General features: G+C 46.1%; 1 protein-coding gene across 2 annotated transcripts in view; it reads right to left on the bottom strand.

Moving 5' to 3' along the window:
• IFT172 (intraflagellar transport 172) overlaps window positions 1-23,917 on the bottom strand; it is a 589,829-nt gene that overhangs the window by 201,428 nt on the left and 364,484 nt on the right. For both annotated transcript variants that reach the window (XM_069233572.1, XM_069233571.1), the window contains exons 32-34: window positions 21,193-21,257; window positions 11,481-11,661; window positions 3,421-3,530 (exon numbers count right to left, since the gene is read on the bottom strand). In XM_069233572.1, the coding sequence (XP_069089673.1) occupies window positions 3,421-3,530; window positions 11,481-11,661; window positions 21,193-21,257 (356 nt within the window). The remainder of the gene's footprint in view (window positions 1-3,420; window positions 3,531-11,480; window positions 11,662-21,192; window positions 21,258-23,917) is intronic.

The following is a 23,917-nucleotide window of genomic DNA, read 5'->3' as shown; positions in this document are numbered from 1 at the left end:
TTCCTCGGTGGACTATTTTATTATTTTTCCAGTTCGTGTTACACTGTGGGTGCTTAGACCCAATGCTTTTTGCATTCATCTTTCCCATTTCCTCCTATGTGGCTCACATTCTTTTGTATTCATCCCGAAGGCAGCTCTCCCAGGGACAGTTTAGAATGGAGAACCATTAACTCTGCCCACTTTAATTTCCTTGTTGTGTCGGGCACAGCGGAAAAGACCAGCTGCTGTGTTCCGATCGGAGCTGCTTTGAAAGGAGCTGCTCTGCTGATTAGGGACTGCAGGCGCGATGTTTGTATCAGCATGATCTCAGGAGCCTGCCTTTAAAAACAAACCCGAAAATGCAACTCACAATTTATTTAAACAAATATTTCCTGTGAAAAATGAGGAACAGGCAAAAAGCATACATAAAAACAATGCAACAACAGCTCTGGGCCCCACAAGGATATAACTGGCATTGTCTCTGTAACGGGTCCCTTGAAACCGCCCACGCTCTCTTCGTCTTGTCTTTCCTCTCCTCCCTTCCCCGCATTAATACGAGCATCCCTTCCATCCCCTCCTCCTAGCTACCTCAGCCGAGAGAGAAGGGAAGGATCCCGAAGCGTGCCCGGCCGAACCGCTTTACCTTCCCATGACCTCCCTGGTCCCCCATGACTGATCCAGAGCGGGCACTCTCCCTCCCCATGCTTTACTACCCAGGGCAGCGACGTAGAGGAGGAGCCTGAGAGAACTGCTGCAACCCTTCCCTGGCGCTGGAGAGATAACAAAGAAAACACATGAACACAACACGTGTTTACTCTGTGTTGCTGTTTTTAGTGAGACAAGGTTTTTAAATGTGCGCTGTCAGTAAAGCTTCTCGGAAAGAGACCTCAGCTTCAGATGAAACTAGCAGCCTTGGGAGAGAGGATGTGGAGGGGTTATGCTGTGTTCCCTTTGGGAAATATCAACAGAACGATGGTGATTTCTGCCCTATGCATGCCTTCTAGCTACTGCAGCTCTAAATCATTTAAAACGATAAACTGCTACTTAAAAACATTATGTTGGTTTAATAGAACTGAATCAATGTGCTAACACTTCAAATAATACTTTAATACGCATGCTGCTTGCCCTTGGTGGGGACCACATTTGTACTATTTGGTTCTTTTTAACTTATAGTGCCCTGCAAACAGAAGTTGCATGACTAGCAAAAACGTGTCCAGCAGGACAAACAAAACTACAAAGTTTTCTTTTTTATAGCTAACTTTCTTTCATTTTCCCAAGTCATCTTTTCTCACATTGCACTCATGTTTTATTTTGTTTTTGCATGTGGGTTCTCTTCTCTAAAGATGATCTGGTTTAAAATGGTGGTGCTCCCATGGTTGAGGCTGAGCTCATGGAATGAGTTTGTCAGTACCTCAGGCTCGCTTCCCACCCCTCAGCATGCCTCCCAATCAGCATGTTTGAGCTGTGAGGACTATGTGGAAATCCAGTGTACATTATATATCAGAACCTGAGGCCATTGGTTATGTGTTCCTTCTGTGCATGAGGAATAGGCAACACAGATCAGAAAGTCTTCATTGCACTAATAATGCTGTAGCCCAAGTGTCTCCCACTTTGCTACATAATTCCACTCCAAACCATACAATTATACTCCAAGCAACATAAAACTCCAGATAATTCCACTACAAATAATTTCACTCCAACCTACATATTTACACTTCACACCACATTTTTACACTGCACATATATCCACTCCATTCCAAAAGACATAACTACACTCCACAAAATAAAACTTCAAAACATGCTGCATAATTCCACACCATATAATCCTACTCCTCACCATGCAACATATGTCCAATCCACATAATTCCACACAACACTACACGATTCCACGCCACACAACACCACACAATTCCACGCCACACAATTCTACCCCACTCAATATAATTACATGCCACATAATACCACTCAATGCCACATAATTTAACTCCACAAAATTACAATATACTCAATACCAGATAAATCCACTCTATGCCACACAGCAACAATCCACAAATACACTCCATGCCACATAATTCCAATCAGCAAAATTTCACTCAACACCACACAGTTCCACACCACAGAATTCAACTCCACACATTTTCATTCCACACCAAACCACAGAATTAAACTTCACAACACAGTTCCACAACACACCCATTCCACTCCATAGAATTCCCCATAATGCTGCATAATTCAACACGCCACATAACTCAACTACACTACATGCCACCCTATAACACGCAATGCCATTAAACATAATTACACTCCATGACCCCCAATCCTACTCCATATAATTTTAGTACACTCAATACCATATATTTACTATCCACATAATTCCACAGCACACTATGACAAATTTAAACTACAAAACTCCACACAATTGCACACCACACAATTCCACAACAAACTATTCCAATTGAAACCACATAATTCCACTCCACACATATCCACACCACTCCATAACACATGGCTACAAGACATTATAATTTGGAATGCCATTAGCACTCGTATTGCCAAGACCTAGCGGCTTTCTAGAACAGAAAAAAAATCTCACTCTCTCTGATGGATTGAATGCTTGAATTAATCTCAGCCACTGCAACATCTTGGCACATCATTCCAGTCCATTGTTTTTTTACTCATCATTCCACTCCAGACAAGAGCCTGTCTTATGTACATGGGCACTGACCCTGCTAGAAAGAGCACATCCAGAACTGCAGGGAAAAATGCCCTTCATCTCTCCATAGCCCCACCACACATACATTTCATTTGTTTTAAAGCGCTGGTGAAGGCTAGCTTTACTAATCCATTCAGCTAGCCACATAAAATACAGATCTATTCCTTGCAGCAGGCACATTAACCCTCTGCACTATTTTATGGCGTCAAAACTGCCGCTAGACAAAACTCCATCCCATTCTCTAGGAGGAACATTAATCACAAGAGTTATCCGGACATTTTTGTTGCCGCCTGAATGCTGGACACACAAGGAACTCTGCAGCAGGTGCTTTTAAATTGCAAGTTTTTGTAAACAATGTGCCTCCCTTGAGATCAGCGCCGAAACTCAGGGCCCAGTGCGGCCGCACCAGTCGCACTGCCCTACATCCGGCCCTGAATATATATGCAGGGACAGAAAGAAGACATTATGATGCCTAAAGTAGTAGGTGAGCACCTACACCAGAAGGCCAGCTCCATCCACGGCTAAGCGGTGAGTGCAGACACTGAAGTATGTGTGACATGCAGCTGGTGAGCAGTGGACAATCTGAAAGGCAGGGCTGACCAGTTTGTGATACTGCCTTCTGTGCATCTACGTTTGCCAGCTATGTATTAATAAGCTGAGAAGATCTAAGGTCCCGTCAGCACAAAGATAAACATGAGCCTTCCACGTTACACATAGCATAGACTCACCTGGCTCCCTTCTTCGTCACTTCCCTTTCATACTCTTCCTGCAGCTGCTCCAGCTTCCCCGGAAGGTACTCCTTGCAGATCCGGATGGCGTCACTCCACATGGCCGCTTCCTGCAGAAGCAGAACGTATCACAGTTCGGTCAGTCAAGAGAATATACAAATACAGCAAGGCATCCGTACTGGAGCTTTACCATAACCAGTGCTGCACGAGACACAACCATGTAACACAGTAACAGGTACGCTGACATGCTTTCCTTCTAATCTCCAGAGCATCAGAGCTGTGCGCAGCTGGCTCTCACACAGTGCCAATGGCCTGGCATGTAGAGAGCAGGCATCTCTCTCTTCCCCACCTGCCATGTACTGAGTGGACCAAATATTGTGCATTTTTTGTGGTCATAATCTGCAGAAATCCTTAGGAATCACTGCCTACTTTTTCATGTAGATACCACCGAGTCCCCTTCTGGGTATTAGTCTTTTCTACCAGCATCACATTCTGTGCTATTTGGCCAGGGTTTCTTTGCCCCGGTTATATTTTAACATTCACCTTCGTCCTCATTCCACTGTAAAAAGTCACTGCTAAGACAAGTATATATTCTGCTCAAGTAACCACAACCATGGTTTGCTGTATTTTTCTGTCATGACACAAAGTCACTGAGAGGTCACTGAAGCAAGGACTGAAGGTCTTCCATTAGTGACAGGAAATTACTTTGCTAAATTAGAGCATTTCAGGTTAGCTACTTTATCCCCCACTAGTGCATCCCTCCTTCAAACCTGTAGTCTTTTGAAGTACCACCAGGATGCCACGCTGGGGGGCTCTAAACACCCCTTAACACAGTGTGTGCACAAAGTTGCATTGCAACATATGCCTATCTCCCACTTGTGTACAACCCACTTGTCAGAGGTGTCTGAAATCCAAGCTGGTCAGTGGTGGTCCTTCCTGAACTGGGAGTGCCAGGGTGATTGATTGCTGCACTATTCTTGCAGAAAGAACCCCATACATACTTCTGGTAGTTGGACGTGAAGCAAGAGACATTGTATATGTATGGTTAATAGATAAGAGGATCCTTTCCAAGTTCCAGGAGTTTTTGAAAATGAAGAAAACTCAACCTGACTAGGTTTGTATATTTATGTAGCTCACAGATTGGTCAGCTTTCAACGTTATATCACCAATGGAAGGCATGTCTAGAACCCACGAGTACACTGTCTGGGTGACAATGTGAACTCCTGAACCAGACTTGTGTAGTGCTATTCCACTAGCTCATTTCTACGGTCTGTCTTGTGATACCCCTTACTAGAATTTTGTTGAGTCAATTTACAAACCAGAAATGTTTGGAGCAGACCCCATTAGTGAACAAGGCAAAAGCTCACTTGAGTATATCATCAATGGGACAAACTGCCTGCCTACACCTCATCACAGTTAATATTGCACCATTTACTTCATCATCTACATTCTAGCTACCTGAACCTCCACTAGAAAGAAACCACAAAAAAGCTGGGCCTTTAACTATCAAAGACATTTTACAGACATTATGACAAAGTCTATGGCATGGAGGCCACAAGACTGTCACCCAGTGAAACAGCAGACACAGGGATTTTCAGCAAAGCAACCACAGAGACAGCAGGAAGGTCGTGGGGTTCCAGTCCAATTTTAAGGAAATCTTCTAAAAGAAATGGACCATTTTCTGTAGGGATCACAGCTCTCTCATGATAGTCTTTCTTATTATGACAATGGTTTCAATGAGGGCATCAACAATAAAGGCTTCCCCTAACAATAGGATTATGGCTGAACAGTAAGGGAAGTGTTTATATAAAAAGTAGGTCAATGACTGTAGGAAGATGGCCTGGTGTGTGGTGGACACTTCTGGTGTTGGAAGTTTATTCCAGGTCCAGGCAACCCTTATTAGTAAGTGTTACAGTGTCTAGGAAGCCTGGCCTCTCCAGTGGTAGCTGTGGTGAGTAGCCAAGACTTATCTAGGAGGAGTGTGAAGGACGTGCAATACCACAGCAGTCACCCAGTAACTTAGCACACATTAAAAGTACCACACAGTGTTGCAAAAAATAAAAGGTACTTTATTATAGTAACACTGAACTAAAATATTATAGGCAGTACCCCCTCTCTGGGGTGTGTGTGTGTGTGTGTGTGTGTGTGTGTGTGTGTGTGGGGGGGTGGGGGGGGGGGGGGGGGGGAAGGAGTGCAAACCATACACAAAAATAGTGAAATGCAAGAATGGGTCCCCCACCAGAGGATATGAAGCAGAGGAAGTTACCTGGTTGTCCCATAGGCTAATATAGGGTCAGAGTCTAGTCTACACAGGAGTGTCCAGGCTGGGCAGGAGGCAATGTCCACCCTTCTATGGATGAAGATCCGGGACGACGGTGATAGATGAAGGCCAGCTGCGCAGCCCAGGAGCTGCAGAGAAGACCATGAAGTGGCCTAGAAGCTGTCCCTCAATGTGCAGACAGGTGGTCAGGAGGACCACCAAACAAGCACAAGCAAATGCACGTTGGAGCTGAATACAATCTGTAGGACTGGAGAGGACTAGCAAGGGCCTGAGGACTCGACTCTTGGAGGGGAGTTTGGGCTGACCCTAGGAAGACAGGAGTGCCAGCAGAAGCAGTCGAAGCCCTCACGAGCAATCCACTGGCAGCAGGTACGGTAAGTCGCAATGAGGCCCAGGCAGCACACCTGAAGAGGAGTCCCACGTTGCTGAAGGAACACAGAGGAGACTGTCCTTGCAGAGGTAGAGTCCTGGGGGCCAGGACTACTTGTAGCGTGAAGATCCCTTGGAGCAGGAGTCAACAAGCCTTGACTGCTGCAACAGTTGTTGTGCACAGGGATTCTGTCCTGGATGAAGAGGCAAGGGCTCACCGTTTCCCAAGTTCGACAGAAGACAGAGGACCCAGAGGACCCCTCAGAACCACCACCTGTGTTGGAGAATCTTTGCAGATCTAGAGAACAGAAGATCTCAGCAACCGGACGTCGTTGCAATAGGTGCCTGCGGATGCAAGGGAGTGACTCCTTCATTCGAAGGGAGATTCCTTTTTGCTTCTTTAGGTGAGGCTGAAGTCTTGCCGACCCCAGAGGATGTGCAGACGTAGAAATGTTGCAAAGGGCTGACAGGAGCTGCGGAAACAATGTTGTAGGTCGAGGTTGTCTCCGTGTTGCAGTCTTGTTCAGTTCCTGTGGAGTCCAGCAGGTTGATCACTTTGCAAGGTGACCAATTATGAGAGAGCTGGTCACTGAGGTCACCTGCCTAACCTGACCACTCAGATGCTCACAGAGGCCTCTGCCCATATTGGTTTCAAGATGGCAGAATCAAGTGGCCACCTGGAGGAGCTCTGGGCACCCAACCTGGGGTGGTGATGGACTGGGGAGCGGCCACTCCCCTTTCCTTTGTGTAGTTTCACGCCAGAGCAGGGACCGGGAGTCCTTGGACTGGTGCATAACCAGATTATGCAACAAGGGCATCAAATGCCTTTCAAAGCAAGCAGGTGGCATGGGGAGGATACCCCTCCCCAGCCTTTTAACACCTTTTTCCAAGGGAGAGGAGGTTGCACCCCTCTCCCACATGAACTCCTTTGTTCTGCCTTCGCCTGCTTGAACTGGTCAAGCAGAAGGAGGGCAGAATCCTGTCTGAGGGGCTGCAGCAAAAAGGGCTGCTCGCAGACCCTGGAATACTGGTAGGAGTAATACTGGGGGGGGGGGGGGGGGGGAGGAGGGTAGGGATCCTCTAAGGAGCCCCCAGAGTACATGGAATCATGCCACCAATACTGGCATCAGTATTGGGATATGATTCTGACATGTTTGACACCAAACATGCCTAGGTTCAGAGTTACCATTATGTAGCTAGACCACAGGTAGTGACTTACAGGTGGCGTAATACATGCTGCAGCCAATGGATGACCCCTGGTTTACCAATGCCCTGGGTACCTAGGTACCATATACTAGGGACTTATAAGGGGGAACCAGCATGCCAATTGTGGGGTGTAAAGGGTAACAAGGCAATCACATTTAGAGGAGAAGGCACAAACATGGGGGTCCTGAATTGCAGGATCCCAGTGAAAACAGTCAAAGCACATTGACAATAGGCAAAAGGTGGGGGTAACCTTGCCAAGAAGAGTGACTGCCCCACAATGATAAGGAATGAGGCTTTGGAACAAGAGATGTGGTCAAGGGCATTGGCACCTTTTAGACATCTAGGAAGGTCTACTGAAGGCAGGATTATAAAAGCTGGTTCCACAACTAGTACTGTCTTTAGTAGCTTGGTCAGGTATGAACCTTACATTCTCGTACCTCCATACTGGTCACCAACACCTATATTTCTTTTCCTTAAGGCATTTACCCGTACATTGTTCTTTGCCTACAAAGTCATCCACAGGATTTTCAGACAACTTCTGTTTCTATCATTGTTGTTAAAACTTTCACAAATAGTTCCTCGGAGGTATCTACACCTTCTCCACTTGTCAGGGTGGAAACAGTAGACGCTGTCCTCATGAGCACCAACTGCAAACGTTTTAAGACAAGACTGTTTGCGCTCCTCGCTAGCAATCCACCGGCCTCTCAATAAGAAAGGTGAGGGCCAAAGTAAAAAGAATAAATTAATGTTAACCGCAAAAAGTATGCAACATGAATGGCACTAAAAGACCACAGAATTCGATAGATAGGCTACTGTACTAAACGGGGACATTTTTAAAGCATGTAAATATACAAGTAATCTAATGTTGTCTCTCTGTTATTAGCATGAGCTGACTTTGAGGATGATGAAGTTACTTACCTTTGGGAACAATATGTGGTGATTACTCATTTTACCTGCAGATCCCTCACATTGTGAATATCGCAGGCGCCAGACTGTAGCTGAAGAACTTCTGCCAAAACTCTTCTCTGCCAGCAGGTGGCAGCGGCTTTATCATGACACTGGCGGTGGGATCACAGTGATGTCCCCACCAACCCAAGACCCTGGCATCAGTTGCCTGCCCATTTTTTCTTGACCCTTAAACATGGAAATTACCTTAATTGTTGTAGTAGGAATGTATGCAACAATCTAGATTGGCATCTTATTTTAAAGATCTAGGACCATGCTTTAGAAAAGGGAGGATGGTAGGGTTTGTGAGGAATCTGCTGGTAGATAGAGCATACACCAGAGATCAATTCCAAAGGTAAGTAACCTGTTCTTCTGATGGATATTTCTATCTGAAGAGTCCCCACCAGCTTTATGGAGTCCAAAGCAGTACTAGCTCCCAGAGGTGGGTATGAAGAAATGGTCAGACAAATTAGTCTTGGACTATTGAATATGTGAAATTGCCATTCTATCTCATTTCTGAACTCAAATAATAATGTTTGGTGAAAGTGTGAAGGCGTGCCCATGTTGCCACTTGGCAGATCTGTTACTGGAGTGCCCTTAGCTAAAGCAGAGGTAGAAGATTTCACCCCGATGGAATGGGCACGGAGTCCCTCAGGCAGCTGTTACTTCCCAAGGTTGTAGCACATTTTGATGCACAAAATGATCCAGCACGATGAAGTTCTTTTCTGGGCCACCTTGACCCATCTTGTTGCCACTGTAGCCTACAAACAGCTGATCACCTTACCTGAAGTGTTTAGTGAGGTTGAGGTAAAACCTGACAGCTGTCTTGAGTACAGTCAGTGCCATCTCTCCTCCCCGTTGGTGGGATAAGGTGGACGATAGAAGAATTGACTGACTCCGATGGAAACAGGCCGTCTTAGAAAGCAAAGCCAATCTTGTCCGAATGGCGAGCGTATCTTGGAAGAGGCAGTGCCCGTAGTTCAATGACATGCCTCACCAAGGTAATTGCAACCTAGACAAACAGTTTCAAAAGATAAAATCGACAACTGGGAAGGGGCTCAAAGGGAGCAATGATCAAAAAGGTTAAAACTAAATCCAGAACCCATCTGGGCATGAAAAAGGGAGTGGGTGGAAACATAATTACAAGTTCCTTTACAAATCAAAAAAGAAATGGTGACATAAAGAGGGCTATCTGGCCTGGGCGGCATAGGATACCAACACAGCTGCCATGTACCCCTTGACAGTGTGCTCAACACCAGCACTGCTGGGCATGCAACAGAGAAATTGATGTTGGAAAAGATGGTTTGTTGGAAAAGGTCCAGAAGTCTGCTTATGAAACAAAGAGTCATGTATTGCAAGGCTCTCTGAGGATAGATGAGCAAACAAGAACTGGTGCAGGTCTGTATCACTATGCTGCAGAGCTATTCACATGTGACGTGCGTTTGGTCCCATGCCTCCTTGGAAGGCTCCATCAGGAAGTGATTGAAAAGTAACAATGGTTCTGCTGACAATGAGGCGGATTGCAGGACCTCCGTCAAAATGTTCAATTTCAGTTCCACTGAAGTAAGAGGCAGTTCTAGCAATTCAGCTGCTTTTTTAAAAGCTGAATAGAAAATTGTCATTTCTGCCAAGGCTCGTGGAGGGTATGTGCCAATGTCTAAAGCGGTGCTCAGCCCACTGGCATCTTGCAGCGCCAAACAATCCGCCATGTCTGAAGAGTGCAGTGGAAACATCTGTGCCATGTCACTTCCATTGTGGTTGTCCTGAACTTATCTCTCAAGCATCTTTGAAGGGTTAGAATCTGATTCAAAGAGGGCATGGATCATTTGCCAATAAAGTTGGCATGAGCTGCCTCATCCTGCCCTGTACTCCTCCTCCATGTCTCTCCGAGCCGACCTTCTGGAACGCTGATCTTGATTTGCACCACCAGCAAATCAGACTGAGGTGGTTGCAGAGGTGCAGGTACATATACAACTGGCAATATAACTCCAATTGGCACCGGCGTAGTTGCTAACGGAACAAGGGGTGCGCTTGCCAACTGGAACCCGAGGGAACTCCACATAGGTTCCTATGGCGAAAGGGCACTCCTGCGGGGGGAGATGCTTATTGAAATCCATCCCACAGAGACTGCAGAAGTGTAGCGTTACAGGTGAGGATCTCCCAGGGCTGGGAATTCAGGGCAGTGAAGCACCAGCATCATAAGTAGTATTCAGCAGTAGTGAAGTCAGAGTGGCTCTGGGGAAAAGATCGCCGTCCGCAGCCACAGTAAGGCTCTGAAGTAGGATTGTTGGTACCAATTCTGGCTCTGAAGAATAAGACTCTTCTGGGGCTGAGGGTAGATTATGTTGTGCCAACTGACCCTTCGATTTTCATCAACATAAAGGTAACTCTATATGCTTCATTTTTTGCTTCTATCTTCTTTCCTTCCCCACTACATATGATATGGCGAGGATTAGTGCAATTTGGATCTTAAGCATGAAGGATGCCGAGCCCAGCTGTTGGCACGGGTGCGAGCCATGAACATCTCAGCCCCGCATTCAGTGTTGGCTTTAGGAAGCACGCTGCAGCATGGAATGTGTGATCTGTAATCATGATAGGTGCACAAGCACCACAGACCGTCCTCATCTGGGTCTGTAGTAGACATCTGCCTGTCACAGGTGTGACTGGGCTTTACCTCTAACTTTTTAAGAGGTGACATGGCCAATGCTGTTAAGCATAAATTACTGTAACAAATCATATGTAGAAAGAGAGAGCTTTTTGAAGGAGGAAGTTGTTTTCATAATTTTGAACTGTTACAATACTAGTTACAAGAAAAGCTATTTTATTATCTAGTAACTGTGTGCAAGAGGGAGACAAAGGGACCTGGAAACAATTACACAATGCCTCTGTAGGAGGCAAGAAACCTAGGATATCACTCCTTAAGCACTGACAATTTTTTGTTGAACTGAACTGTATCCTTTGTGGACCACTATCTAAAACAACGCTTTCAGTTAGTTCTGCATTGTCCAGTGTGGAATTCCACTCTGTGGCTCAAAGCTACAGAGTTACATTCTTGGATGCCTTTCATACTCCAATTTTTGTTTTATATATACTTCCATTTATGCTAGATTGTCCAAGGCATACACGGTTTTGCAGCCATTGAAAAGCCAAGGTTGTTCTTTTTGAATTTCAACACAAACTGTTTCAGGAAGTAGCCAGCAATAAGAAATGTGTGTTTCAGTAGAAGAATGTGGTATTGCACATAGAATGACTCCCCTACCTTGTAATACTTGACGGCGATTTCCGGCCGCTGGGCACGCAGCAAGAATGCCTCTGCCTTCTGGAACTCCTTCTGATCAAAAGAAACGCGGGCTTGACTCACAAGCACATCAGCTACGCTGTCAGGGTCATGGGCTTCGCCCACGCGCTGGGCAGCATCCCAGTCCTGGTTATGGATGTACCTACCCCACATCCAGAGAGAAAGAGAGTGAATGCATTTAACTGAAAATGGCAAAATAGAGAAGAGGCTGACAGCGAGGCTGTGAAAAGGGAGGAAGAGAGAAGTAAACAGAGTGAAAATGTAAAGGTGAGAAATGTAGACAAAATATTTTTGGAAAACAGACATAGAAACAGAGAGAAAAAGAGGAACTTGAAGATGAAGAAAGAGCGAAAGAGTCGCAATACAACCGTGGAAAAATATGCTGACGCAGTAAAGAGACAGAACATGATTTGAAAGAAAATATAGGGGGCCCAAGCCCAAAGAGGATAAGGAGAACTAGAGAGAAGGTGAGAAAAATAGGACATTTAGAACATTAAACAAGGTACAGCTAAAGGAAAACTGGGAGAGAGAGATAAATTGGAAAACGAGGCAGGTTCTGAGAAACAGGCATCAACATAAAAAGGTAACTGACAGAGAACATTAAAAGATGCATGAATAATAGAGGCCCAAAGGACAAACAAAATGCATTACTTTTCAACAATTGCAGTTCTCCAACATTGGTATCTTTCATTGATTATTAAATCTTTTATTTGTCAAAGTGGGAGCCTCTAGGACATATTGAGCAGTTTACAAAATGTTCCACAGAAACAACTACAAAGTAGTGAATGTTTAGTATCCACCACATATGAAAAGACTTGAACGTTGGCCAGTGAGGTGGAAGGGCCATGATCACCACTCCTCCCAGGGAGGTTTCTAAGTGAATGTGATTCACAGTCATAATAACCGTAGCAATAGGAAAGCTCTATGAGGGGAGGAAGGAGGGCAGCATGGGAATACGCAAACGATAGCAACGCAGGACACCTGCAGTTGCAGGTAAGTAACTAAGGGTCTGATTTAAAGTATGGTGGACCGAGTGCTCAATCACAAACGTGAAGGGGCCCCTGTCACCCAAACCATAACTTCACTCACCTCATTTAGAGACAGACGGAACCTAAGCTTTCAGTCAATGAAGCTCTAATTGGCTCCATTGATGGAAAGCGTCCTGCGACAGTCAACGCAGTAGAGACCGTTGGTGGGCGGGCATTACACTGCTCACCCAGCAGAAGGTGTATTATTCTTTGTTTTCTGTCTGTCACCCCCTGGGACAGGACAGACAAAACAATTAACTCCAGAGGTTGTGGGGGCGCAAAGAGGGAGTCAGTTTCTAAAAAAAAAAAAAAAAAAAACTTACAATAAAAAAATAAAAAATAAAATAGAAAAGTTTGGTGAATGGTCATAAAAAGAGATAGTGGCCGTCCACCCAAACCTTTGCACCCTGAAATGAAGCTCTGTCACGGTGGTCCATTGTACTCAATGCACAGAGATTACCACTGGGCCTGTAGCAATTGCTAAATCTGGAGGGTGGAACAAAATCAGGGTGGAGGAGGTATCGTCCTCGGCCATCCTAATGGACTGTATCACATTTCATCAAAGAAAGGTGAAAAATAACAGCTCATATGATCAAAAGAAGTTGTGAAGAACAGTTTATCCAACAGCATCCTTTGCTGTTTGTGTCTAGGCAGTAGTGTAAATGTACGGCAATTTATCCAAGTTGTAGTCCTACATCCATCCATGAGCAGCACTCCTGCGCCTAAGCATCCGCAGAACGTCTTTCAGAGGGGGGCGTAATTTTAATGTCCACGGCGTCGCAGACTGTTTTTGGCGGGGGCTGCGGCCGTACCAGTGCAGACAGTGTGACACTATGGTGGCAGTAGTGTTACGCTGCACTGTGAGCCTGCACACCAGGCTGTACCTGAATCCCCCTCACACCCTGACCCCCAGTGCCCACCCACCGGACGCTCATGCTCCTGCACACAGAGCTGTAGATGCTGCACCTCATCTTGTAGATACTGACAGACAGTAATTGCTACTGCGATTCATTTTGCAAATCCGTGTTTTGCTAGAGGGCTACCGTTGCTTGGCTGGCCTAACGAGATGAACAGCAGCTCAGAGTTTTCAAAGTGTTTTGTCTTGGATAGGTACAGTTTCAAAACACCTACTCACATGTAAAGTATGTAGGGCTTTCTAAGCACCATTAAATGAGGCTGAGAAGAAAGACTTCAGAATACCAGACTGATTTAAGTGGAATTCAGTACTATTGGCAAGAAAGATTGATTTATATGTAAGAATATTTAGTCTGACAAATTTCAAATATGGATTTTTGATGATGAACACCTCTAGTTTTGCTATCCTACCAGTAGATGTAAGAGCCACAAATAATACTGTGCCTAGACAATGTACTTCAACTCCAGCTTTTGGATGGCTTCAAAGAGATCCTTCATTAAATGAGACAGCACAACAGCCAGGGCACTGGTAGTTTTCTGACTGGAGGATATTTTCTGAATAATCACCTCAAAATTCCTTTACAACTCTGTAGGAGAGCGGAACAAACTGATGTGCTAGAGACAGCTGAACTTTGATGGGCCTATGGAGAAGGCTGGAATCAGCTAATTGCAGAACATGTGGGGGCACTTGACATGCTAAAGAGTGCATCCAATGAAGTTTCTTAGAAGCACAACGTAGAAATACCTTGTTAAAATGTTCTATTTGTGGATGGTGCTCTAGCCTGGGCAAGGATCTTTCTACTGTTCCCTGATGTAGCTAATCGTTTGAGCTCATGGTGGTCAGGAACCATGCTGTCAAAGTTGACCTGGGGCCAGATGTAGTCTGCCTTTCTGGTGTGACAGGAGGAATGCCTAAGTAAACAGAAGCACTGCCAAAAGTCTAAGAAATTCGGATTAGCAATATTGTCTTGACAAGTTTGGGGCTACGAGAATGATGGTGCAGCGTTCTCGTTTGAATTTGGCGGCTATTCATGAAACGAGAGGAAAAAGCTGAAAGGTGTCAGTGAACATTTTATTTATCAAAAATATGCTTCCCTTCATCCCCAACTGTCACAGGCTGCAGCCAATGAACCAGCACTTCTTGTTCACGTTCGTTATGAGTGAACAGTTTGAGACTAAGAAGTTCCCAAATATGAACTATTAATTCCAGAACCATATGGTTCAACTCCCATTTGTGGAATTCTTCTCCTAGACTGCTGAGTGAGTCTACCCGCTTGCTTGTAACCCCTGGAAGATGCTCCAATTTTAGAGAGATGTCATTGCTATTTGACTATGACAATAGTTGCTGGGCCTCCGTTGAGAGTGCTAGGGACTTGGTAGTTCCTGGTCTGTTGATGTAATATACGTCTGTGGTGTAATGTCTGTCCGTATTCACACATATAAAAGACAAATTCTTAGAATGCATAAAGCTAGACCTTTGTGAAATACTCCGAGCCCAAGGACATTAAAGTGGAGTGATTTATTTTCCAAGCTCCACAAATCACATTCTCACAATTCCTGCAGATGTGCTCTCATCCTTCCATGGAGCTATCAAGTCATCACAAAGGCAAATGGAAGGGGAAGGTAGCAAAGGCCTTGGGTCATGTCCCTTTTATTTGTCCACTAAAGAAGAGATGGTTTTACTCGATATGTGATTTTGACAATATCCTCGGCCTGGATCCACTACAAGTCCAAGGGGTCTCAGACTTCTCATAAGAAGATGGCATTTGATCGCTAGAGGAATGAAGAAAGTTACAATCCCAAATGGGCGTGTACTTGTGGACTGTTGTAGTGTGAAACTATTGACATTGCTTTCCAGTCATTTGTGGACAGGTGGCACGTTCTTCTGAAGGGCGTGTTCTTTCCCACACATGTATGCTAGGAACTGAATCCTGCTCTTCAGTGTTATGGAGGTTTTTGCTGCACTGTTTTGATATCTAGTCTTTTGAAAAGGTCATAATAAGCAGAAGTAGACACCATTGCATCTCTTCTGTTGTTGGCTTTGAAGAGCCAATCATCCATATATTGGAACACATGGAGACCCCATCCTCTCCTGCCACCGGTGCCCTGAAATCCGTACAAATATAGGGGGTGGATTTCAGGCCAAAGGGAAGGTCACAGAATTGGTAGCGTCAACTATTTTCTGTGCTTGGGCTGTATCTGTATTTGAAAATACGCATCTTGAAGCTCAAGCACATATGGTCTCCCTTCTGAAGCAGCTGGATTATGCGTCGAAGGGTTACCAGTCAAAACAATGGTTTCCTGAGGTATTTATTATGGGCACCTCTGATCCAATGCGGGTCTCCTGACCTCTTCCTGATGAGGAAGAATAGAACCATTTGTTGTTTTGGAAATTGGTTGGAAAGGGTTTGACGGCCCCATTCTGCAACATGGAAATAATTTCTGCCTTTAGAAGAGCAAGATTTTCATGCATTTCCTGCGTGTGAGGGGTTACTGGTGGTTTATGGATAAACCCCAAGGTGTACCATAGCGAGTTATATCCAAAGTCACTTGTCCATAGTAATTGAAGACCACTTTTAAAGAAAGGCAGCAACTCTTACCCCAATAAAGGAGGAGCGGCCATATTCAGTAAACAGTACAGGTATGAAGTGATTGTCATTTGAGTGGCTGCCCCCTCTTCTTAATATTGGCTGAGTCAGTATATTGCGATCTTGATGCCCCTCTGGTCTACTGAGATGGATAGTAAAGTTTCCTACAGTAGGAGTACTGTTGTGGATGGTGTGGTTGATACCAGTGATAGAGCTGGTAGGAACGTTTGAATTACTTGGAGCCACAGATACTTAAATCCCATAAGGACTGCTGTCTGCAAGCTTGAAGAGAATCCAATGATCTGGCAGTGTCAGAATGGCTTTCAAATTCTGAAGGACATCATCCACCTAGCGGGCAAACAATGATTCACTATCAAACAGTATTTCTAGAATTCAGTTTTGCAACTTTGGTTAAAATGTGGTAAACATCACACTGCAGCTCATGCTAGCTGCCAAAATCCTAGGTTTGTATTTATAAAGTTTCAGGATTTTCTGTGTGTGGTGGCTGGGAGGGTATTGGCATGGCTAGAAGCCCCTTCCCGAGCCAAGAAAGGATGGCAGAGAGCAATCGTCTAATTCACAGGTGCCCCTGCGCTGGGTTTGGACCATGTCCCCAGAAGAACGTCAGTGAGAGCTTTGTTCAACAGGAGCAGCGGTACTGAGGGGGAAGACTCCTCACTGCAGCACCTCAGTCAAGACATAAGTCTTGACTGCCACAGAGGACAACTGAAGGTCAATGACCTCAGTCGCCCTCCACACCACCATTGCAAATGACACTTCCTCCTCTGTTGCCATGGTAGTGGGAGAAAGCATAAAATAATCTGGAGAAGTAACCAATCCACTGGCTTCACCCAGTTCCTCACACCAGTCCATGTTGGGGTGTATATATGGCTGGTATTCTTCAGGGTTCAGTGACCCCTTCCGCACCTCCCCAAGTCCTATCCAATAGGAATGGGGCTGAGGCTCCAACCTGGAAGGAATGGCTCCTGATGCCGCCGGACAGGGTCCTGATCAACCCTTCCTCTGGCTCTGTATCAGTCTCAAGGATCAGAATGGGGGAGGCGCCGGGAGTGTCGATATTGAGATCTGTGCTAGGGAAGTCGAGGTTCGGACCCAGAAAGGGGCCCTCGAGCCTGACTGGAGCAGGGACTGAAGCCTGACGACTTGGGTCTCAGACTCCGTGATTGCCCACAGGACCTTCCTCTGGATCAGGACCTTGAATGTAGCAGTGTCGCATGCCAAGCCCCCAGGAGCTCAAGGGATTGATGGCAGTCAGAACATGACTTGGGGTTGTAGTACGAGGCACGAAAAGCATACCATGTGGGGGTCTGTTACTAACATCAGTTGGTGACAGGTGCTGAAGGGCTTGAAGCGGCCTTCTTTGATAACATGCCTGCCACACCAGAAGGGAAACCTCAAAAAAGGCTCCACAAAACATCAAAAAAGTTCAGTCAAAAAACTACTGACAGAGTAGCTCTTCTATTGATCAGTGCTGGCTGGCATGGAAAAAGAACTGATGTCTGTGCACCTGGGTGGTGCCTATAGAGTTGCCGTAGACGTCACTTCCTGCACAGACGATGTTGATGACGCATGCAGAGCCAAACGATGACACCTACCAGCATGGACGGTAAGTGCTCATGAAAAAACTTCTAGATCCAGACTAATGCATTGGGAAATTCTAACATAAGGATCTGCGTATAGAAGTCTCTATCAGATATGATTAATAGCCAGGTGCACTCCCACTATCAATTTCTGCAGCTAAGTATCCAGCCCAAGAAAACACATGGCATTTTTTTCATGGGCAACAAGGATAAGATGCTGCCAAAATTATCACCACATCCTGAAAAATAATAGGCAACCCAAACTTACGAATGCATGAACGCTTCAGTGAAGGGGAAGTGGAAGTGGAGAAAACGGAGTGATGTATTTGATAAGAGGCAAAAAGAAAGGGAAGCATGCAGAATTCAAATGTAATTGAGAAGAAAAGAAAAATGTACACTGTGTGAAGGGCACATTATAAGGAAACGTATTTGTTTATATCATTTCTTCATTAAAGTGGGAGACTCTGTGACATACAGAGCAGTTCAGAAAATTTCCTATAGAAATAACTACTATCAACACAAACCACACATGCATGGTACTGGCCATAGGAAGCTGGCATGTTGTGTGGGGACACCTATGGTGTTTGCACTTTATACCAGGTCCAGGCGACCCCTATTAATAAGTGTTACAATGGCTAGGAAGCCAGGGCTCTCTAGTGGTAGCTGTGGTGAGCAGCCAAGACTTATCTAGGAGGAGTGTAAAGCACTTGCAGTACCACACTAGTCACCCAGTAGCTAATCTCACATGAAAGGAGCCACACAGTGTGGCAAAAATAAAGGTTCTTTATTACAGTAACAAATAACTAGAGTACTTATAGGCAGTCCCCCAACTGAAGGTAAGTACGCCCTACATATACACAGTAAGTATTAGGAATTAGCATAGAAAAATAATAAGCATTGGCAAGAAATAGCAGAAAAAAACAGGGGCCTATAGAGGGGCCAAACCATATACTGAAATAGTGGAATGCAAACTTAGGTCCCCCACCCAAGGATGTGGAATAGTTAGAAGGGAGCTGGAAGAACTCGGGACCCCAAGAGGTGAGTACCTAGATGACCCACAGTGACCAGGAGGGCAGAGGTAAGCTACCTGGTCTTCCCAAAGACAAACAATGAGACTTGGAAAAGGAACTTTGCAAGAACAGGACCAGTCCAGTGGAACCCAACAGTGCATTCCGGTAGAAGAGGACCTGCAAAAATAAGGGGATAGAGTCCAGTCCACGCAGGAGTGTTTAGGTGGGACAGGAGCCATTACCCACCCTTCTGTGGATGAAGATCCAGGTCGACGGTGGATGATGAAGGCCAGCTGTGGAGCCCAGGATCCGAAGAGGAGTCCCTGAAGGCATGCAGAAGCTGTCCCATGTGGGTCGCAATCAGGTCAGTGGTCAAGAGGACTACCAACAAGCCTTGGCAAATGCAAATCTGGGCAGAAGAGGATTTGCAGAAGAAGACCAGCAAGGTCCAAGAGACTCAACCCTTGGAGGGAAGTCCGGGCTGACCCTCAGCAGTTCGGAGAGCCAGCAGAAGCAGTCGTAACCCCCACAGGCAACCCACTGGCAGCAGGCACAGTAAGTTGCAGTGAGGCCCAGTCAGCACACCTGGAGAGGAGTCACACGTCGCTGGGGCAGCAGGGGAGAGACTGTCCTTACAAGGATGAAGTGCTAAAGGCCGGCACTACTTGGAGCCTGAAGATCCCTCGGAGCAGGAGTCAACATCCTTGGTTGCTACAAGTCGTGGTGCACAGAGATTCTGTCCTGCAAGGAAGGGCAAGGGCTCACCATCTCCCAAGTTAGACAGCAGGCAGAGAGGACCAAGAGGACCACTCAGAACCACCACCTGTGTTTGGAGGTTCCACGCAGTTCCTACGGAGAAAAGATCCCAGCAGCCGGACATCATTTCCTTAGGTACCTGCAGATGCAGGGGAGTGACTCCACTCCAAGGGAGATTCCTTCGTGCTTCTTTGGTGCACGTGAAGTCTTGCTGACCCCAGAGGATGTACAGCAGTGGAAATATTGAAATTACAGGAAGAAGCCAGAGAAACAATGTTTCAAGGCAAAGTAGTCTCTGGAGTCCAGCAGCGGTTCTGGTGGCCAGGAGCAGAAAAGGACGATGAGAAGAGTCCTGGTGCAGACTTGCACGCTGAATCTGGGGACCGCACCCGCAAGGGAGTTCCTAAGTAGCCCTAACAGGGGGGTGGTCACTCTGCAGGGTGACAACCTATCAGTGGGGGTCACTGATGTCAGTCACCTGTCCTGACCACCCAGATGCACCGGGGCCTCTCCACATCTTGTTTCCAAGATAGCAGAATCAAGTGGCCACCTGGAGGCGCTCTGGGCACCACACTTCTGGGGTGGTGATGGACAGGGAAATGGTCACTCCCCTTTCCTTCGTGTAATATCATGCGAGAGTAGTAGGGACCACGGGGTCCCTGGACTGGTGCAAACCAGATTATGCAAGGAGGGCACTAAATGTGCCCTTCAAAGCAAGCCTGTGGGATCGGGGGCCTAACCCTCGCCAGCCATGTAACACCTATTTCCAAGAGAGAGGGTGTTGAATCCCCTCTCCCACAGGAAATCCTTTGTTCTGCCTTCCCCTGCTTGAGCTGCTCAAGCAGCAGGAGGGCAGAAACCTGTCTGAGGGGCTGCAGCAGCATGGGCTGCCCGCAAACTCTGAAAGACTGGTAGGAGCAATGCAGGAGAGTCTTCTAAGGGCCCCCCAGAATGCACTGAACCATGCCACCAATACTGGCATTAGTATTGTGGTATGATTCCGACATGTTTGATACCAAACAACCCTAGGTTCAGTTACCATTATGTAACTGGACCATAGGTAGTGACCTATGGCCAGTACATGGCTAAAATGGCTTCCCCGAACTTACTAAGTCCAGTGCAATGGAGCTGGATTTCATAAGGGCACCTCTGCTCATGCAGGGGTGCCCTTACACACAGGAACCTGCACACTGCCCTCTGGTCTAGGACGGCCTACCACAGGGGTGACTTACAATGACCTAGTGCAGAGACCAGTAGTGAAAAGGTGCATGCACCATTTCCAACAGGCTGCCATGGAAGGCCTGCAGACACAGTTTGCATGGGCTCCCATGGGTGGCACAATACATGCTGGGGACCCCTGGTGTACCACTTCCCTGGGTACCCAAGTACCATATACTAGGAACTTACATGGGTACACCAGTATGCCGATTGTGGGGTGTAAAGGGTACCAAGGAAACCAAATTTAGAGAAGAGTGCACAATCAATGGGGTCCTGGTTAGCAGGATCCCAGTGAGAACAGTCTAAGCACACTGATAACAGGTAAAAAGTGGGGGTAAGCATGCCAAAAAGAGTGACTTTCCCACACTGGCTATGCCTAATTTTGGATACAACCGTTTATAAAGAAGCAGTTTCTGGAGTCGTTAGAAAAAAGAGAGAGTACAGATATAGGAGTAAAATGAGTTTGATAAAAAAAAAAAAAACATAAGGGAAAGAGTACATATATTGTGTAAAACCAGCTATTCAGATTTTTGAATTGTAGTAGATTGATTACTTACATTAGAACAGCCTCTTTGGGTTTCTCTGCCTTGATAAACTCAGCTTCTGCCTCTGGAAACTTGCCCTGTGAGGACAACCAAAGAACACTCGTTCAGATTAGGAAATGTAGTATACAATAGGAACAGGTAGCTCTAGTATGTGTCCATGTTAGATCATCAGTGCTCAAGCCGTTCATGCTCATTACTTCCTCTGCTAGGTCACTAAGGACACTGGGCATGTGCACTCTATTACTACTACATGAACACCGTGGCATCTACAGTTCAGTATCCGAAGACGAGCATGCACTGCTGAGACAAAGATGTAAAAACATGAGAAATGCACATGCGAACACTCAAAGCAGATGGTGTTTCGCGGCTTTATTTCCAGACACCTCAGCAAAAATTATGAACCCACACTTGTTAGATGTTTATGTTGTGAAATACGAACATTTATAAAGAAGAATGTTTACTTTTCAGTAGAGTGGACAGTTTACAGGGCAAAGACTCCTCCAGTGCTTAAAAGTGTCTTCACACGCAATGGAAATGCATTTCAGCATTATTGCCCTCTGTTCTGAGCACTAACTGTGAGTAACGCTCTCTGCATAGGGGATGCAGGGCAACATTTGGGCAATAAGGCTATTACCAGCCATTCACCTAATCTGACAGAACATTAAACAGGCCTATATTGTCTCTACATCATGTCCTACTGAACCAAGAATGCAGACCAACAGCAGAACTTAGAGCAAGCATGCTAAGCAGTGTGACTGGCTGAGCCAATCTAGGAAGCCCACACATATTGCTAACAAAAAGTTGAAGAGCTAAAAAAACAACCCACTTGTATTCTGCACAGTAACGTGGATATGTGCTGATCTCGGAAACTGATACATTTGAGGCCATGTGCCTGAGCACTGAGGTCTGTGGAGGCCCAGAGGAGGCACTGGATCTGCATGTGACATTCACCACTTCCCTGTGCTCTGTTGAGCCCCAAGGTCAGGGGAAGGGGATGGGGCAAAGGAGTTAGTCATTTGACCACCTAACAGGAGTGCAACAACACGGCAGAGAAAACTTAGTTTGACCTTTCCCTGTTGTGAGATCATAGCTGTGAGTAACTGGCAACATATTTGTTGTTCCTACTACTGTATTTCAATGGATGCTGTGCACAACAACCGGATTATCAACCTAGCACAAGGCACTACGTGCAAATATGCCGTCTATGAAGAGCAGAAAAGTTCCAGTAGAAATATATCTCTTTGGGGTACACCAGTTTAGATCGAGTGACTGACATATTTACTTCTCACAATGAAAGGATACTCTACAAAGAGATCTAACTGGCAGCCCATGGGATTCACTACCAGGCCCAGAAAGTAGCCCTGTCCAGTGTTGTGTGAAGACTCATGTAAATTTGTTACTGAGAAAGACCACTCGTGGTACCATACCTCTTCCCACTGAGTCAGAGAGGGCTACACCAAACTATTTAACTGCTTGGACAGCTTATTATATGGATGTAAGACTTCTTTCAATGACATTTTGTGTAAGAAGACCGTTTTTTGTAAGTCAATTCAAAGAATCCAGAAAATATGTTAATTTATTACAATGGATCCACCAATTCCAAATTGTAAGGAAATGCCTCCTTGGCATGGTTGCCCCCTGACTTTTTGCCTTTGCTGATGCTATGTTTACAATTGAAAGTGTGCTGAGGCCTGCTAACCAGGCCCCAGCACCAGTGTTCTTTCCCTAACCTGTACTTTTGTATCCACAATTGGCAGACCCTGGCATCCAGATAAGTCCCTTGTAACTGGTACTTCTAGTACCAAGGGCCCTGATGCCAAGGAAGGTCTCTAAGGGCTGCAGCATGTCTTATGCCACCCTGGAGACCTCTCACTCAGCACAGACACCCTGCTTGCCAGCTTGTGTGTGCTAGTGAGGACAAAACGAGTAAGTCGACATGGCACTCCCCTCAGGGTGCCATGCCAGCCTCTCACTGCCTATGCAGTATAGGTAAGACACCCCTCTAGCAGGCCTTACAGCCCTAAGGCAGGGTGCACTATACCATGGGTGAGGGTACCAGTGCATGAGCATGGTACCCCTACAGTGTCTAAACCAAACCTTAGACATTGTAAGTGCAGGGTAGCCATAAGAGTATATGGTCTGGGAGTCTGTCAAACACGAACTCCACAGCACCATAATGGCTACACTGAAAACTGGGAAGTTTGGTATCAAACTTCTCAGCACAATAAATGCACACTGATGCCAGTGTACATTTTATTGAAAAATACACCCCAGAGGGCACCTTAGAGGTGCCCCCTGAAACTTAACCGACTGTCTGTGTAGGCTGACTAGTTCCAGCAGCCTGCCACACCAGAGACATGTTGCTGGCCCCATGGGGAGAGTGCCTTTGTCACTCTGAGGCCAGTAACAAAGCCTGCACTGGGTGGAGATGCTAACACCTCCCCCAGGCAGGAGCTGTGACACCTGGCGGTGAGCCTCAAAGGCTCACCCCTTTGTCACAGCCCAGCAGGGCACTCCAGCTTAGTGGAGTTGCCCGCCCCCTCCGGCCACGGCCCCCACTTTTGGCGGCAAGGCTGGAGGGAACAAAGAAAGCAACAAGGAGGAGTCACTGGCCAGTCAGGACAGCCCCTAAGGTGTCCTGAGCTGAGGTGACTCTGACTTTTAGAAATCCTCCATCTTGCAGATGGAGGATTCCCCCAATAGGGTTAGGATTGTGACCCCCTCCCCTGGGGAGGAG

Source organism: Pleurodeles waltl, chromosome 5, assembly GCF_031143425.1.
Source record: "Pleurodeles waltl isolate 20211129_DDA chromosome 5, aPleWal1.hap1.20221129, whole genome shotgun sequence".
Classification (NCBI taxonomy): Eukaryota; Metazoa; Chordata; class Amphibia; order Caudata; family Salamandridae; genus Pleurodeles; species Pleurodeles waltl.
The sequence above is the reverse complement of the archived record's forward strand: the minus strand, read 5'-3'. Positions and strand labels throughout refer to the sequence as shown.